General features: G+C 42.1%; 1 protein-coding gene across 4 annotated transcripts in view; it reads right to left on the bottom strand.

Annotated features, from left to right (window-relative positions):
• qtrt2 (queuine tRNA-ribosyltransferase accessory subunit 2) overlaps window positions 1–11,291 on the bottom strand; it is a 34,256-nt gene extending 22,965 nt beyond the window's left edge. For 3 of the 4 annotated variants that reach the window (XM_068040488.1, XM_068040487.1, XM_068040489.1), the window contains exons 1-5: window positions 11,210–11,291; window positions 3,238–3,572; window positions 1,716–1,771; window positions 1,078–1,154; window positions 539–748 (exon numbers count right to left, since the gene is read on the bottom strand). In XM_068040488.1, the coding sequence (XP_067896589.1) occupies window positions 539–748; window positions 1,078–1,154; window positions 1,716–1,771; window positions 3,238–3,437 (543 nt within the window). In that variant the 5' untranslated portion in view covers window positions 3,438–3,572; window positions 11,210–11,291. The remainder of the gene's footprint in view (window positions 1–538; window positions 749–1,077; window positions 1,155–1,715; window positions 1,772–3,237; window positions 3,573–11,209) is intronic. The other variant, XM_068040490.1, reaches the window with a different exon arrangement.
• Window positions 11,292–12,498: the final 1,207 nt, after the last annotated feature.

The raw sequence follows: 12,498 nt of genomic DNA, 5'->3' as shown, positions 1-12,498 counted from the left end.
AAGAAAGTTAATTACCTTATCACAATAAACCTGCATCACCAGCTCTATAAATCCTACCCAAATGTCACAAAGTGGCTTCTACATAAATTTCTGAATTACTCCTGCCCTTACAAAAAATGTTATCCTGTGTTCAAATATCAGTAAATGTATAATGTTATTTTCAATGGGTCTATCATTTTTGTCATACACCCAGAAAAGCTTTTTAAATATATAATTGACAGTTACATTTACAACCTGTGTGTCTAGCAACACCATGTGGTACATGCTCACCATTTCACACACTTGAAGCATGGACTTTACTCGCGGGATGTAAAATGTTGTCAGGAACATCTTATGCAGGATTCTATTTAAAGCACTCTTGTTTTTAAAATGTACACAAGAAATTATTATAGTATTGTCAAGTTGTACTGAAGAAAATTTCCTGTTTGTAATTTGTAATCTTTATAAAAAATGTATGATCTTGATACACCAAGTACAGAGGAGATCTGGCTTGGAGATGTGACGCATTAAGGATCTTCTTGCTGTAATGTCTTCTTACCTCTGAGGTTTGATGCACTTTGAGGCAATCATCCAAGAAGCTCAGAGTACGATCCACTGATCTTTTTACCCTCTTCCTCGAAGTTCCTGGAGGCAGAGGCTCTCCGTCTGCCATGCTTTGGTACCAGTCAGGTTTGAAGGCTTGTTGTATCGCCATGAACTTTGACAAAGTTAGTTCAATTCGGCCACCTCCACCCCATACTGATGCAGTCTTTTCAATTGGGATAATAGAAACAGAAGAGGCATTAGCTCATAAGGCAGAACAAAAAAAACAGAAATGGATTTGTACAGGATTTTACTGTACTAATGAATATGGTAAAAAATGAACAAATTAATTCTGTATTCATTTGGTTACTTTTTATGCTACAGTGCTGCATTGCATGATTTTGGCAGAAACAGTCTGCTCTCAAGTCAAATCCAACTACAGTAATAATGAGCAGCTCTGCTGACAGCTAAGAAAGGAAATTACATAAAAGCGAGGCAAGAGAAATATTCTCAAGTATCCCCTAAATTCCGTTCCTACACTTGTAAATAACTTACTTTGTTTGTGTTGTATCCTGATGGACATGGACTAGCTGGGTCGTGCAAAGAACAGTACAGAACCGACTCTGGCATACCTATCATAAAACAGAATAAAACAAAATAATGCTTCTTTCAAATTGATCGATTGAGTGACGTCTGAAACCATCAGTAACCAAGCTGAAACATCAAGCGGGTACATTGGAATCTTCACAGTGGCATTAATGATGTCCAAACTTTATCCAAAACAAGAGTTTTCCTTAATGAGGGCACAATTAAACTTCAAAAGGGTAAAACTTACAGGGAATTAAAAAATTAAAGCAATTAATACTGTGCCAGATGGATGTGCAGAAAGAACACATTTGAAAGAACAAGACTAGTGTTTCAAGAGTTAATTTCTCTGTATTTCCAATTTCCAGCTTGTATTCTTACCAGCGTTCACTTTCAATTAGTTGTCATGATTTTTTTAATATAATGAAATGGGATTCATTAGCAATTATTCAATGCAAGATATATCTACACCAAAACAGGATTTACCTACACCACTGAATTTTACACTCATCACAAAACCAGATGCATACAAATAATTTGTGGACAATCTGGAAAATATCTTAGTTTGACCTGGGAAAACGTGTTTGTCTACAAATGACAATGAATACCTATGAACTTTCCAATGCCTTCTTTATACTCCTCCAGAACTTCATGGTGTTCAGCGCTGAGGGGAAAAAATAACCAAATTAAATATGCACGCAAAATTATACCAGAGATAAACAACATTAAGATAATTGGTAAGAAAATATTTAGTTATATCAGTGGTCAAAACACAATCTTGATTAAATTTATTTATCAATAAACTGTTAATGTAAACTTGGTAAAATCACAGTTAATAAACAATGCAAGTTTTGAGAAATATAATTTCAAGGTAGTTGTCAGGGCCAATGCATGGCCTGTGGCTGATCATGCAGTGCTTTATCACAGAAATGTAATAAAAGAACAAGAACCGAGTGGTGCAACAGGTCAAAATACTCGTACTTCATCTCTGTGACCTGGATATGAATCCAACTAGATAGAGACCTCCTTTGTCTACTGGTTTCAAGAGTCATACTTGCAAACTGCATCAACACTCTCAACAGTTTCAACTCGCAATTTCGATCACAGTGTGTGAGAGACTAATTCACTAAATTAGAGGGCGGAACAGTAAACATAATTTATTCACTAACCCAATGATCATGACTAGCTCACGTGGGCTCGCCCTACTACAGACTACAACAACTACAGAGCTGATCAGAGTACACCAACTATTTTATTCTATTCGGATTTCTTTTACAAGCATTACGTTGATTCATGTAGCCAGGGCAGAGGCCATACAGCCATGGGCTTCTCCAGGAATGTGCTGTCCAAACGGAGGCTTCTTTGTATCTGGAACAGGTCATTTACAAAGTAGTTCATTCTAAGAATTGATATAATGTAGCCCAATCATGGTTACTATATATGCAAGTAATGGTGTGTTGTACTTTATGTTGTCTGCACTGAACAATTTGGAAAAACATTTGGAGATAGTCTCACATCTGCTTGGAGTTTACATCAGGTTCCGTGTAAATGATCACCCAGAAGCATTGATTTAGACATCACTAGATTTGAAGAATTGTTTTCACACAGAGATATTAGAACATGGAATGCTTTACTACAAGTGGCTATTGAAGTAGAGATTATACCATTTAAAAAGGAACCGATTAAGTATTTGAAAATGAGGAATATAAAATAGTACAGGGAAAGCTCAGAGCCTGCTACCTTATTTTTCAATGTTTTTAATGTTAGATAAGAACACAGATGTTCCCACCCAACATTACAGTGGAACTGCCAAGCAAGGTACATGACGACCAGTACTTCTTCACTGTCACCTGTACAACGTGCAGCAACAGACAATCAGCTGTATAAGTCATGTCTACTGACCGCATATCACATTCTGTACATACAGCTCCAGGACTGACTCTATACCGGAAGGCAAAGAAATTTCTTTTGATAGACTCACTTGAATTAAAGCAACCCAGGCCAAAGTGGATCTTTGAATGCTGGAATTACTACTCTACAGAAGGGATACTGCTACATTTTTAAACAGGTATTTATCATATTTACATTACAACCCAAGGGCAAAAGAAATTGTTTTATACTTGCACATACAGTGTAGATAATGTTAGATGCACAGGTTCAGGAACTCCTTCTATAAGACTGAGTGTATCATGGGTTAGATGCGGAGCTGTGCCTGTCCGGGTATAAAGCAGACAACCAGGAATGTCGAGGCTTTTACTGCCATTCCGTCCTACTTCAATCAATTTACCATGGCGACATCCATTCACAACGCTGGAGAGGATTAACTTCATCTTTCCGGCAAAAACACGTGGTACGAGTGTCGTTCTGATTGGTTGATCTTTTATTGCACCGAGGGAGACTGCTAAATGTGTTGGCTACCAGATGTTAGTATAGCCCATGAAAAATACACAGCTGTGTTGCTGTTTCTGTGAAAAGATAAAGGGCAAAGAGTATTTTACTACATCTTTTCCACATGCTATTATCTAGAGTAAATTCTAACTTTCAAACATCAAGTGAAAATTATCACCCTGTTTTCAATGATCAACGGGTGATGGGTAGGGATTTTTGTGCAAAGGATGTTATCACCAGGGAAAAGGACAATTTTTTGTGTTGCCATCCAAAAACACCCAAGTTAGAACACCCTGGCCATGTAAAGAGTGAGACTGAGCCAAAAGGGCCTTATTCCTATTTCAGCAGAGTAACCCCTAATGCGCAGCAGGAAATTTTGCATTTCCCACCCAAATCACAATGCCCTGCCGAAGTGAGACTGCAAATTCCGTGGCAATTTGTTCCAAACTGCAGCCTTCTTTTTTGTTTTCCTTTTTTTCTTGTTGTCAGCTTTATGCTTCTCCTGTGAATTTAAGAACTTTGCCCATCATTTGGCCAGAGATTGAACTTAATCTAAAACTATTCTGACTCCCCCAAGACAAAAGCTTATCCTCCAATTTGACAATAAACATCAGTTCAGTGAGCTCCATCGCTGCCGAGCCACTTTACTCTCCCTCAAAGGGATTCATCTTTCATTTTTCTTTATTTATACATCCATCCTTTATTTATCAATAAATTTGCTCTTTGTTCTGTTTCACTTTATTTTTCTCTGCCTTGTTTGACTCCGAACGTATCCATCTATTTCATTTTTTCCCCGATTTACTTTACACATCATTGCTTCTAGGTCCATCAGTCTTTCTGTCCCTGTGCACATCGTTAGTCCCAAGATAAGCTCGCCAACATTCACAACACTCTATTAGAACCAAAGAGCTACACCAGAAACCAAAGATCAATTTCCAAATACTCCAAAGTATTAAGAAATAGTGAAACACAGACAGACAGCCAGGACTGCTCAGCAAGCTTTACAAGGCTTTTAAAATTAATAAAACAAGGGGCCATGTCTGGTCAGTCAGGACACTGCCAAGTTTAAAAAGAGATAAGGCAACTCTGGAAATAGTAATTAAGAGACACCATGCTTGGATTTTGAAGGCCTGAAGATTGTAGGAGGAATAAAATACCAAGGTTCTAAGAAAGAATGAGGCACCATCTCCTACAGATTCCTTCTTCCAACAACTTTCAGACTAGGAAAATCTAATGCGATGTTACCTAATCACTATTTCTTGATTTACTTCCTATTCTCCTTTACTCTTACAAACTTGGCAGTGTCCCGCACTACCAGCTACGACCCTTTATCTTAGCTTATTAGTTTTAAAGAGTCTTGCAAAGGTTTCCCACTGAGCAGTCCTGGCTGGCTGGTAGTGGTTCACTATGTCTGAGGCACTTTTGAGTGCATGTAAATTGATCTTTGGAGCTTCATCACTTCTCAATTAATCAAATTCTGGTGTGAAATTTAAAATCCAATTCTGATAGAGTGGTGGTAATGTTGCTGAGCTTGCCTTAGGGTTGGCAATACACAGATATCAACAACAACTTGTATTTACATAGCACCTTTAATGCAGTAAAATTCCTCAAGGTGCTTCACAGGAATGTTATCAAACAAAGTTTGACACTGAGCAACCTAGAGTGACATTACGGCAGATGGCCAAAAGCTTGGTCAAAGAGGTAGGCTTTAGGTAACTTATTAAAAGACAGAGAGGTTTACAAAATCACAGAATTGTTACAGCGCAGGAGGTTGTCATTCGGCTCATCGTGTCTGCTCTCCGAACGAACAATTCATCTAATTCCATTCCCCCGCCTTCTCCCTGTAACACTACACATTCTTCATTTTCAGATAACAGTCTAATTTCCTTTTGAATGCCTCGACTGAACCTGCCTCCATCACACACACACACTCAGGCAGTGCATTCCAGATCCTAACCACTTGTTGCATGAAGAAACTTTTCCTAATGCCGCATTTGCTTCTTTCGCTATCACTTTAAATTTGTGCCCTCTCATTCTCGATCCTTTCACGACCCCTCATTTTGAATACCTCTATCAAATATCCTCTCAGCCTTCTTTTCTCCAAGTTTAGGGAGAGCTTAGGCCCTAGGCCACCAATGGTGGACTGATTAAAACCAAGGTGCTCAAGAGTTCAGAATTGGAGGAGTGCAGATATCTTGGAGGGTTGTAAGAAGATTACAGCAATAGGGAGGAGCAAGGCCATGGTGGGATTTGAAAACAAGGATAAGAACATTAAAATAGAGGCATTGCTTAATGTGGAACCGATGAAGGTCAGCTCGCACAGGGGTGAATTAGGTTACAGACAGTCGAGATTTGGATGACCTCAAGTTTACGGAAGATAGAATGGCGGAAGCTGGACAGAAGAGCATAGGAATAATTAAGTCTAGAGATAAGATAGGCTGAATGAGGGTTCAGCAGCAGTGGAGCTGAGACGGGGTGGTGTCAGGCAACGTTATGGAGATGGAAGTAGACGGTCTTGGTGATGGAGCAGATATGTGGTCAGAAGCTCATCTTGGAATCAAACACAACACAAAGGGATGGAGTCGAGGAAACAGAGTTTGTGGTGGGAACCAAAGATATTGGCTTCAGTCTTCCTAATATTTATTTGGAAGAAATTTCTGCTCATCCAGTATTGGATGTCAGACAAGCAGAGAGACAGTGGATGGGTCAAGAGAGATGGCGGTGAAGTTAATCTAGATGTCCTTGACATACATATAAAACCTGAATTATGTTTACAGATGAATTCACCGAGAGGAAGAATTATGAAAATTAGAAGAAATCATGTGGGACAAGTCTTTAGTTCAATACAGTGGCGATCTGGGGAGAAGGAGCATGCAAGATGTCATCTTTGGAGCCAACAGTGAACAAGAGAGGACCTTGATTGTAACAATAAAATAAAGAAATGTAACAAAGGTTGTAACAGAAGGAGAGAAGGTGAAATGGGTGTTGGAAGTTAGAGGCAAAAAGAAAATCGCCTATCAAATGCTTTTCTTGCATACTGTCCAAGAGGTTGATGCAGTTAACAAAAGACACTCCCCTGATATGAGATTAGTATTCAAGCTTAGGAAAGAATTGTGTTTTGTAGAATGCTAAAAGTTGCTGAGGGAAAAACAAGGGTCTGACATGATAGAGGCAAACTGAGGTCTTGGAGGTAGTTTTACCAATGGAGGAAGTGTAAGAGTTCCACTTTGGAGAGAAGATAGTGAAATCAAGAACACAGATAGATGTTAACAAAAAAGTGCAGACATTTTCAGCTGCATCACTGCCTTCTTGTTTACTTATGACTTCCAACTTTTTTTTGGTTTTATATCATTCATCTGCAGTACATGTATTCTAACATCAGCTCCAATTATTAGAGCTGACCACAAGTATGCAGTAGTGGAATCAACCTTCAACTTTCTCTTGTACAAGAGAAAAGTTTCAAATGCAAAACATTTTCATGTTATTTGTTTATCGTAAGAATTTTCAGATCATGAATAATTTTGAATTTACAAGAATTTTTGCGATTGTTCATATAAACCTGTGAAGGCACATTCCTTATGTTGCATAAAGGGACACCCCAAGAGTTTTTGGTGGATCACAAAGAACATTGAGCATAACAGTTTAAGTGGCGACCTCATTATTCATCAGACGCCTGCAATGAAATTTGGCAAAAACATGTTTAGAAGCAAATCTGCAGACATTTATAGTACAGATGAAATGCCCCTTGTGAGCATGTCGGTTCTTTGCTACAGCAATACACTAATTCCATTGCCCTACATGGGACAGCGGGCATGGGGGAGCACCACCACCTGCGGGTTCCCCTACGGGTTGCCTACCCTCCTGGCTTGGAGGTGTATTGCCATTCCTTCACTGTCGCTGGGTCAGGATCCTGGGGCTCCCTCCCAGGCAGCAATATGGGTGTGCCTGCACCAGGTGAACTGCGGCAGTTCGGGGGGACAGCTCACCGCCACCTTCTTGGGGACAACTGGGGATGGGCAGGAAATGTTGGCCTTGCTGGCGACACCCACATCCCATGAAAGTGAAAAAGAGAGTTACTGGATCTACCCCTCTCATTGTTTTTGTACAGGGGTGTAAAATTTGTAATCCTCCTGTCCTCTGACCACTCCCATATCCAAGGAGGATTGAAAGATTGTAGTCAGAGCTTTTGCTATCTCCTCCCTAGCTTCCCTCAGCAACATATGATGCTTCCCATTTAGACTGGAATCACTCAAAGTTAACAAGTCACACACCTATTCAGCACCTCCTTTCTATCTATTTTTATCCTATCCAATATCTCTACTCCCTCCTCCTCTAATGAGATTAACTTGTCCTTTTCTTTTGTGAAGACAGATGCAAATTTCTCATTCAGTACATCAGTCATGCCATCTGCTTCCATAAGATTTCTTTGATGAAGTAACAGAGAAGGTTGATGAAGGAACGCAGTGGATGTTGTTTTAAGAAAGTGTTTGATAAGGTACCACATAAAAGGCTGGCAAACAAAATTGAGGCTCATGGAACAGGATAGTCAGTGTCAAATTGGATTTAAAAAATTGGCTAAGGACGGAAAACAGTGAGTTGCAGTAAATGGCTGTTTTTTCAGACTGGAAGATGGTAGACAATGGTGTCCCCCAAGGTTAGTCCTGGGATCACTGCTTTTTTTGCTATATATAAATGACTTGGATCTTGGAATAGAGAGTAGAATCTCAAAATTTGCTTCATGGCCTGGTATATCCCTCACTCTACCATTACCATCTGGCCAGGGAATCAACCCTGCTTCAATGAGGAGTGCAGGACAGCATGCCAGGAGCAGCACCGGACATACCTAAAAATGAGGTGCCAACCTGGTGAAGCTACAACAGAGGACTATGTGCACGCTAAACAGCAGCATGCAACAGACAGAAATAAGCAATTCCACAATCAACGGATCAGATCAAAGCTCCGCAGTCCTGCCACATCCAGTCGTGAATGGTGCTGGATACCTAAGCAACTAACCAGATGAGGAGACTCCACAAATATCCCCATCCTCAATGATTGAGGAGCCCTGCACGTCAATGCAAAGGACAAAACTGAAGCATTTACAATGATCTTCAGCCAGAAGTGCCGACTGGATGGTCCACCTCTGCCTCCTCCTGAGGTCCCCAGTATCACAGATCCAAGTCTTCAACCAATTCAATTCACTCCACGTGATATCAAGAAACGGCTGAGACACTGGATACAGCAAAGCCTATGGGTCCCGACAACATCCCAGCTGTAGTACTGAAGACTTGTGCGCCAGAATAAGCCATGTCCCTAGCCAAGTTGTTCCAGTATAGCAACAACACTGGCATCTACCTGACAATTGCCCAGGTATGTCCTGTACACAAAAAGCAAGACAAATCCAATCTGGCCAATTACCACCCTATCAGTCTACTCCCAACCATCAGCAAAGTGATGGAAGGTGTCAGTGACAGTTCAATCAAGCAGCACTTACACAGTAATAACTGCTCACTGATGCTCAGTTGAGTTCTGCCAGGGTCACTGGGCTACTGGGCTCCTGACCGCCTTGGTTCAAACATGGACAAAAGAGCTGAAATCAAGAGGTGAGATGAGAGTGACTGCCCTTGACACCTAGGCAGTATTTGACCAAGTATGGCATCAAGGAGCCCTAGCAAAACTGGAGTCAATGGAAATCAGGGGAAAACTCTCCGCTGGTTGGAGTCATACCTAGCGCAAAGGAAGACGGTTGTGGTTGTTGGAGGTCAATCATCTGAGCTCCAGGACATCACTGCAGGAGTTCATCAGGGTAGTGTCCTAGGCCCAACCATCTTCAGCTGCTTCATCAATGACCTGCCCTCCATTATAAGGTCAGAAGTGGGGATGTTCGCTGATGATTGCACAATGTTCAGCACTATTCACGACTCCTCAAATACTGAAGCAGTCCATGTAGAAATGCAGCAAGACCTGGACAATATCCAGGCTTGGGCTGATAAGTGGCAAGTAACTTCCGTGCCACACAAGTGCCAGGCAATGACCATCTCAAACAAGAGAGAATCTAACCATCTCCTCTTGACATTCAATGGCATTACAGTCCCTGAATTCCCCACTAACAATCTCTTGAGGGTTAACATTGACCAGAAATTGAACTAGAGTAGTCATATAAATACCGTGGCTACAAGAGCAGATCAGAGGCTAGGACTCCTGCGACGAGGAACTCCCCAAAGCCTGTCCGTCATCTACAGGGCACAAGTCAGGAGTGTGATGGAATACTCTCCACCTGCCTGGATGGGTGCAGCTCCAACAACACTCAACAAGCTCGACATCATCTAGGACAAAGCAGCCTGCTTGATTGGCACCCCATCCACAAACATTCACTCCCTCCACCACCGACGCACAGTGGCAGAAGTGTGTACCATATACAAGACGCACTGCAGCAATGCACCAAGGCTCCTTCGACAGCACCTTCCAAACCCGCAACCTCTACCACCTAGAAGGACAAGAGCAGCAAACGCATAGGAACACCACCACCTGCAAGTTCCCCTTCAAGCCACACACCATCCTGACTTGGAACTATATCGCTGTTCCTTCACTATCGCTGGGTTGATATCCTAGAACTCCCTTCCTAACAGCACTGTGGGTAGACCTACACCACGTGGACTGCAGCGGTTCAAGAAGGCAGCTCACCACCACCTTCTCAAGGGCAATTAGGGATGGGCAATAAATGCTGTCCTAGCCAGCGATACCCACATCCCACGAACAAATAAAAAAAAGTTGCTCTGACTTTGATACACTTTAGAGAGCAATTAAGAGTCAACCTCATTTGAGTCAGATGTAGATCAGACCAGACAAGAACAGCAAGTTTCTAACTACATTCGTAAACCAGACGACCAATGTGTGGTCACTTTTACTAATACCAACTTTCCAGATTCGTCAAACTGAGGTCAAATTCTCAAAGTGATAGCATTTAAGTTCCCGTTTTCTAGATTTGTCCAGCTTCTTAACCACTACTCAACCTGGCTATATCAATGAGTGAAAACGTATTGCAACAATTATGGATTAGAAATTTTGCAGATTTTAAATTCTGGGCGGCACAGTGGCGCAGTGGTTAGCACTGCAGCCTCACAGCTCCAGGGACCCGGGTTCGATTCTGGGTACTGCCTGTGTGGAGTTTGCAAGTTCTCCCTGTGTCTGTGTGGGTTTTCTCCGGGTGCTCCGGTTTCCTCCCACAAGCCAAAAAGACTTGTAGGTTGATAGGTAAATTGGCCATTATAAATTGTCACTAGTATAGGTAGGTGGTAGGGAAATATAGGGACAGGTGGGGATGTTTGGTAGGAATATGGAATTAGTGTAGGATTAGTATAAATGGGTATAAATTAGTATAGATGGTCGGCACAGACTCGGTGGGCCGAAGGGCCTGTTTCAGTGCTGTATCTCTAATCTAATCATGTGGTGCGCCTATTTCACAACTTTTTTTGATATATAATAGACACAGACCTCTGCTGGGGGGTGAGATCAGATACCTAACCAACAGAATTCACGATGGTCAGCTCCCAATCTGCCCACCTAATAGGCTCTAGTCTATCTAGGCTGATGCGCTGCAGGGTAGGTGGGTCCGATTTCTATGCCAAGTCCTCTCTGATTTAAATGGTTAATGATAGCGGTGCAGCTGCTGCCAAGAACAGCAAGCAACAACCAAACGACTAACGAGCCACCTCACCTGCACACTGTACCCAGAAATACCCCGGCAGCCACTCCGAGTGACCAGCCAATCAAACGGCCGGATGTGTCCCGGCGTCATGGGAGGAACTGCGCTGGCAACGTGTCCGGGTTCAGCCTCTGAAGCATGCGCGGCAGGTTGCGTTCCATCGTGCCGCGATTTGTGAATGGGCCGCTGGAGCATGCGCGGCAGACGGCGTTCCTTCGAGCCGCGGTTTGAGATGCGCGGCAGGTGGAGGGAGACTGCAGATTATGTGCAGTAATAACTGCGCCAGTGCTGACAATGCTTGATTTTATTATTTCAAATATAGTTGAAACTGACTAATCAGCTTTCTCTAGGAACAACTTAATGTGTATATCTATGCATAACTTTCATAACATGTAGTGCCTTTCATGTCCTCAGGATTTTCCCAAGTGCATTAGAACTACTTTTGAAGTAGCACTTTTGAATTGCAGAAAATACGACACAAATTCAAGGTCTCAAAAACAACAGTGTAATAGCAGCTGCATCGGTGGTGGGATAAACATTGGCTGAGATCCTGGTGTGTTTTCTTAACCTCTGTGTTAGTGACTGCTACGCACAAAGTACTGACCACTCAAGACGGGCTCAGTAACACAGTAAATTGGATGCTTTCTTCAAGGATGGTTCTGCATTTACACACAGGTCTTCACTGTACGAATACTTTCTTTAGACTGACCTCACACCAGAAATGACATGGTGTGTTACAGTACAACTCTTAGACTGCTGTGCATTATAGCATGACCACGCCTCTTAAAGGTGTACCACAACATCCCTCTTTTTTCTAAATAAAAACATATCCCCCTCAAATAGGTAAAAGTTAAAAAGATACAATTCAACAATAATAGGAAATGAACATACAAGGTACCAAACAGCAACAGAGACATGTAGACTCATCAGACACAATAACATAAAGATGGTTTGATCAAACTGCCTAATTTAGAAAAAGGATAACAGTCCTTGGGATCCGGAACAGGTTTGCATGGAAGTAGAATATGGTTCAGAGGGAGGAGGCGCTCACGTTGTTGCTGTACGTGGCGCAGGTCTGGCCCATACCCCACTCCTGTGCTGTGGCAGTCACCCGAGCCATTTTCCGCTTCATCTGGGGATCTAAAATGGACCGGGTCCGGAGGGACACGATGTTCAAATCTCTGGACAAGGGCGGAAAAAATGTACCCAACGTGGCCCTCATCCTGATGACCACCTTCGTGTGCAGCTGCATCAAGCTGTGTGTAGACCTCCAGTACGCAAACTCCAAGTGTCACTACATG

Source organism: Heterodontus francisci, chromosome 10, assembly GCF_036365525.1.
Source record: "Heterodontus francisci isolate sHetFra1 chromosome 10, sHetFra1.hap1, whole genome shotgun sequence".
Classification (NCBI taxonomy): Eukaryota; Metazoa; Chordata; class Chondrichthyes; order Heterodontiformes; family Heterodontidae; genus Heterodontus; species Heterodontus francisci.
Note: the sequence above shows the minus strand (reverse complement) of the source record. Positions and strands in the feature narration are given on the sequence as shown.